Source organism: Panicum virgatum, chromosome 9K (genome assembly GCF_016808335.1).
Source record: "Panicum virgatum strain AP13 chromosome 9K, P.virgatum_v5, whole genome shotgun sequence".
In the NCBI taxonomy this organism is placed as follows: Eukaryota; Viridiplantae; Streptophyta; class Magnoliopsida; order Poales; family Poaceae; genus Panicum; species Panicum virgatum.
Window position 1 is genome coordinate 62,704,777 of NC_053144.1, and position 5,969 is coordinate 62,710,745.

General features: G+C 56.0%; 1 protein-coding gene across 1 annotated transcript; it reads right to left on the reverse strand.

The window, feature by feature from the left end:
* Positions 1–1,834: 1,834 nt before the first annotated feature.
* On the reverse strand, positions 1,835–5,707 carry LOC120646817 (probable inactive receptor kinase At1g48480). Its single transcript, XM_039923306.1, has 2 exons — positions 4,001–5,707; positions 1,835–2,767 (listed from the first exon to the last, which is right to left on the reverse strand). The coding sequence occupies exons 1-2, from the start codon at positions 5,397–5,399 to the stop codon at positions 2,145–2,147; spliced, it is 2,022 nt and encodes a 673-aa protein (XP_039779240.1). The 5' UTR covers positions 5,400–5,707; the 3' UTR covers positions 1,835–2,144.
* Between the last annotated feature and the right edge of the window lie 262 nt (positions 5,708–5,969).

Here is a 5,969-nt window from a genome sequence, read left to right on the forward strand (position 1 = left end):
TTTAGGATCGGTGCTACAAAAGGATGGCGACATTGATGAAGATATTAGGCATAGAATTTCAGCTGACTGGTTGAAATAGCGGCAAACTTCTGGCATCTTTTGTGACAAGAGGGTGCCACAAAAGCTAAAAGACAAATTCTATAAGATAACAATTCGTCCGACGATGTTATACAGTGCTGAATGTTGGCCTACAAAAAGGCGACATGTGCAGCAACTGAGTGTAGCAGAGATGCGGATGTTGCGGTGGTTTTGCGGGCACACAAGGAGGGATAGTCCGGAACGAAGTTATTCGGGATAGGGTCGGGGTGGCACCAATTGAGGAGAAACTTACTCAGCATCGGCTGAGATGGTTTGGACATGTCCAACGAAGACCTCCTGAGGCGCCGGTGCGTAATGGGGTTCTTGAGCGGGTCGATAATGTAAAGAGGGATAGAGGTAGACCTAAACTGACGTAAGATGAGTTGGTTAAGAGAGACCTTAAGGATTGGAATATCTCTAAAGAGATAGCTTTGGATAAAAACGCTTGGAGACTAATTATCAATGTGTCTCAACCTTGAACTTATTTCTTCCGGGTTTCATCTCTAGCCTACTCTAATTTAATTGGGAAAAAAAGGCTATATTGTTGTTTTTTTATACTTGATGAAGCTGTTTCCTGTCCAATGCATCTGCTGAATGCTGCTGGCTGTGAAGGAAATCACTGCTACCTACCTGGAGTACTATTATATTGTTATCCACTGATGATAGCATTCAAATCGTTCAGTATTTTTGAATGCTCTCCATGCTGTTGTAGGTAACATGCTGAGCTGTTGTGGCACACTGCTGAGTGGACAATTCTGTCATTTTCACAGGTACCTGCTGGTGAACACAACTCCACACAATCTCAGGTCCCTTTCTGTCGTTTTACTTCAACAACACTCCGAGATAAAGATCACCCTCCCCCCTTCTTTCCAACCTACTAAATCGAACTTTGAAATCCAGGCAAGCCGAACCAAAGGAGAGTTCGATGGCTCTAGTGTAAACATCGTTGGCATGTGAATAAAATATTATTTCTTAATGGATGGAGCGGCCAGCAACTCTTCCGCTTCAGAGCCCGTTTAGTTGCCAAAAATTTTCACCTCCCTTTTGAACACATGTATGAAGCACTAAATGTAATTAAATAATAAAACTAATTACACAGTTAGGATGTACACGACGAGACGAATCTTTCGAGCATAATTAGTGCATGATTAGCCATAAGTGCTACAGTACCCCCCATGTGCTAATGATGCGGTCAAATGCCTCAAAAGATTCATCTCGCGGTTTCCAAGAGTTCTGAAATTAGTTTTTTAATTAGTGTCCGAAAAACCCTCCCGACATCTGATCAAAGTCTCGATTTGACATCCAAATTTTTTTGTTTTTGGAACTAAACAGGCTCTCAATCTATCTCCTCTCTCGTCCTGTGCTGATAACTATATTTTATACGACTCGGTTCGCATCTTGGGCAGCATTCGCTTTTCATTCTGACACCTATAGTTCGAGTGCTACAGTGTTGATGGTTCGAACCAACGAGCCCATGGTTTGCTTTTTACACCACACTGGAGGTGCTCTGAAACCAGCAAGATTTCACAGGCTACGAACACGACGCCATTAGCAGAGCTTTCATCGGCAGGCAGCAATCTTCTCGGCCGGAAAAAAGGAGCTGGGTTAATTACGCTAGAGAATGGCCAGGCCAACAACCATTACCTCCCCCTAACCACCACGATAAGAAAGGTCGATGTGAAGCAACTGGCAAGGCTTGGCAACGAAAGCCGAGCTACCACGAATCATTTCGCGCGTATTTTTGAATAGCAGACAATAAAGTACAACTGGCAGTGGTGTTCGTCTTTAGATACAGGCAAGGCATCATCAAATGTTGCTTTTCAAGAATCAAAGAGTACAGTGACATGTGCTATAGAAGAGAATCAAAGCCCGTGAGAGGAAGGCCAAAAAAAGATGAATGAAGAAGAAGAAGAAGAGAAAGAAAAAAAAAACATTCACAAGTTGCTGATGAATTAAAAGTAGCCTGGGGGAGCAATATCATGCAAAGAACTAAGCAATTTCAAACTTTTCATTCACTGAGACTGACAAGTAGTATGGTGGATCAGGAGCAGCTGCTGCTATGGCGGTTATAGTGATGGCTCGTCGCCCTCGCCGGCGCTGTCGGGCGCCTGCTGGTCGCCGCCGAGGCTGGAGCGGCGGATCTCGTCGATCCGCGCGGCCACCTCGGCCATGGTTGGCCTCCTGTCGGGGTGCTGCGCGGAGCAGTCGATGGCGAGCTGGAGGAGCTGCACCATCTCCTCCTCGACGTTCTGGTACCTGAGGAGCTCCTGGTCGAACACCTCGGCCGTCCACTCCTCCCGCACGACGGACTGCACCCAGCGCGGCAGGTCGAGGCCCTCCTCGTTGACGATGGCGTGCGTGGGCGCCTTCCCCGTGAGCAGCTCCAGCAGGAGCACGCCGAAGCTGTACACGTCGGCCTTCTGGGAGACGCGGCGGATGTCGGTGACCTCCGGGGCGCGGTAGCCGGAGACCCGCGTCGGCGAGAAGGAAGGGCCGACGAGCGTGGGCAGGCCGTGGTCGGACACGCGCGCCTCGTAGTTCTTGGTGAGCAGGACGTTGGAGGACTTGATGTTGCCGTGCGACGCCGTGGGCCCCGTGGAGTGGATGTGCGCCACGCCGCGCGCCGCCGCGAGCGCGATCGCCGACCGCGTCTCCCAGTCCAGCGGCGTCCGCCCGGAGGCCCGGTTCCCTGCGACCAGCCGACCACCACCAGAGAAGAAACAAGCCATGAGATCCGCAGCCACATCATTACATCGCCCGATTCACAGAGAAGGACAAGAATCGCAAATTCACAATTCACGGCCGATGCCAATTACTGCCGGCACGTACAGAGACAGCACGATTGCTTCGGTTTCACGCCTCACGCCGGCCCGGCCGGCCGGACTTTTTGAATGATTCTTTTAAATCTGTACCGGTACTACGCGAGGCTAATAATTGGCGCGAGGGAGGGGGGGGGGGGGGGGGGGGGGGGCGGGGAGAGGAATCCCGAGGAAGATGAACAGTGGCGCCAACTAAAATGTCACATGGACCAGCAAGCAAACTACCCTACCCGGCCTTCAACCCGGGGCGCCGGCTCACATGCTCAACTTGCCCTCAAACTTTACAGCCGCCACGAATCTACCACTGCTAGTTCAGAACTCTGCGTGGCAGTAGTATACAACTACTCCCCGTACAGAAATGTTCGAAGGCACAGGCGAGCCAGGGCCAGGGAGCTCGGGCACCCCGGGACCAGTGGTGGCTGGCACGTCGGACGGGCGGGCCTTAAACTAGTTTAGATCCAGCCATCCAAGGCTGCCAATGCTAGCTATAACGAATAGCAGTTCGTTCTCGTCGCGGCAACGGCAACCACTACTCGGTCATGGCTGGCGATCTGGCTTTCTGGCATGGCTGGAAAGAAGCGGCGCCCCCGGGGCCGGGGCTCGGTCGCCACGAGGGGGGTGATGGATGGGGCAGAGAGGGATTATCACTCTGTTCCAGCGAATTCATTGAGGGCCGCCACAAATGCAGGCCAGACCGGACCAAACGCAGCGGCCCAAATTAACGGGATCGATCCGGCGAAAGGGACGCCGCACCTAGCAAATCCGCAACCATCCCCGCGACGCCAGCGGCGGCGCCTCTGCTCGGCGGCTCCGACCAGGCCGCGGAGGCCATGCCGTCGGTTTGGCTTGGCTTTCAGAAACCGCGCTGGCTGACTGGCTCTGGCTCGTGCCGAGCAGGACGCGCTCGTGGACCTTTTTTATTCCTCTCTCTCTCTCTCTCTCTCTGCTTTACCTGTCACTAGACCTCCGCCTGTCACGGAATATTGCCAGGCTGTGCCCGGCGAAATGATCGACCCAACCCACCCACCGACGGTACGGGGGGTAACGAACTCGTCAGGGAGGAGCGGTAAAAATGGCGGACGGGGGTGGGGTGGAATTTTTACCGTGCAGCAGGGCGGAGAGGCTGCCCATGGACATGTAGTCGTAGACGAGGAGCTTCTCGTCCTTGCTGAAGTAGTAGGCGCGGAGGGGCACCACCAGCTCGTGCTGCACGCCGCCGATGGCCGCGATGCGCTCCCGGAACTCCGGCTCCGGGAGGTCCACGTCCTTGAGCCGCTTCACCGCCACCGCCGACCCGTTCTCCATCACCGCCTTGTACGCCGTCCCGAACGCGCCCTTGCCCAGCACCTCCGCCGACGCGCGGAGCAGATCCTCCAGGTCGAACGGCGGGGCCACCGCCATGGGGCCGAAGAAGATGAGCTTCTTGGAACCGGTCGACCCACCGCCGGTCTTGGCAGCAGCAGCGGCGGCGGCGGCGGCTGGCACTGCAGCTGCCGCAGCAACCCCGTTGTGGCTGTGGCCGCCCGCGCCGGCTGCTGAGCCGTTCTGTCCCTTGGGTTCGACCTCCAGCGGCTCCATGCCGACGTCGCGACCCTTCTCCACTGCCGCCGCAGGACGGGCCGCGCCGGACTTCTTCCGGCAGAGGAAGAAAAGCAGGGCGAGCAAGAGCAGCACGCCGAACACGCAGCCGATGGCAATGCCGGCGATGGCGCCGCCGGAGAGCTTCTTCTTCTTGCCGCCGCCGATGTCGGCAGCGCCGCCGGCACCTGGCTGGGAATCCGGTGATCCGGCCGGCGTGGGCGCAGTCTCGCCGGGGCAGAGGCCGAGCGGCCCCCCGCAGAGGCCGGTGTTGCCCAAGAAGGAGTCTTTCGGCATCTTCCGGAGCTTGGTGGGGATGGACCCGTTGAGCTGGTTGTACGACACGTTGAACTGCTCCAATGCGGGAAGGTCCAGCATGGGGATCTCGCCGGTGAAGCTGTTCCCGTCGAGGTACAGCGTCCCGAGCCGGATCAGCTTGTTGAAGTCCGGCGAGATCTCGCCGGTGAACTTGTTGTCTGCGATGTCCAGCCTCACGAGGTTCTTCAGCGAGAACAGAGACGCCGGGACCTTGCCGGAGAAGCTGTTGTGCTGGAAGTAGATCGCCCGGAGCTCGGACAGGCGGGAGAGGTCGTCGGGGAGGGGCCCCGTGAGCGCGTTGTAGCGGAGGGAGAGCGTGCGGAGCGCGGTGAGGTTGCCGAGCACGCCCGAGGGGAGGGTGCCCATGAGCCCGGCGCCGGGGAGGCGGAGCTCGACGACGCGGCCGTTCTCGCACGTCACGCCCTGCCACTGGCACGTGGGCGTGGTGCTGTTCCACGATGGCAGCGCGGAGCGCCCCACCGCCGAGCGCAGCGCCTGCAGGGCCTGCGCGTCAGAGTTGAGGTCATCCGCGCGGAGGGCCGGCAGGGCGGCGGCGAAGAGCACCAGGACGGCCAAGCCCACGGCCGGCGCCGACATTGCGGCCATCGCCGGCGGGCAGCGGAGGAGAGTGCGTGGTAGTTGGGAGAGCCTTAGCTCAGAGGGAGCACTATCATGATTGCTATCATGGAGGGGGGCTTCTTGTGGGGGGAGTACTAGCAGTAGTAGAAATAGGAGAGTGAGCAGGGAATCTTGGATTATAATGGAAGATTTGGGAGCTGGGCGAGCTGATTAAGGGTGGGATTGGGAAGGTTGATTGGCTTAATGCCTGGCCTGATTGCTTTAATGATAGCTGCTGCAGGGTGGCTCTTACTGGAGCCTGGTTGGAGAATTCCTCCTTTCCCCTCTTTCCATCTTGCTCTGGGAGGAAAAAGGGCAACTTGGCAGGTGTTCTGTCTTTTAAGGCTGGATGTGGGACCGGGCGCACAGGGGCAATTATAAATTTCCTCATGATTTCAGTTTTGAAAACCATGCGCTAATCCAGTACAAGTAGAAATGAGTTGTGCTGCCACCGGGACTTATAAATTTCCTCATGATTTCAGATTTTGAAAACCATGTTTTACTCTAGTACAGGTATAGAAAAGAGTTGAGCTGCCACCGGGACTTATAAATTTTCTC

Coding starts and splice junctions, on each gene's coding strand:
- LOC120646817 (XM_039923306.1), bottom strand. CDS start 5,399: ATGGCCGCAATGTCGGCGCCGGCCGTGGGCTTGGCCGTCCTGGTGCTC. Junction 2,768..4,000: donor CCTCTCCGCCCTGCTGCACG/GTAAAAATTCCA, acceptor GGCTGGTCGCAG/GGAACCGGGCCTCCGGGCGG.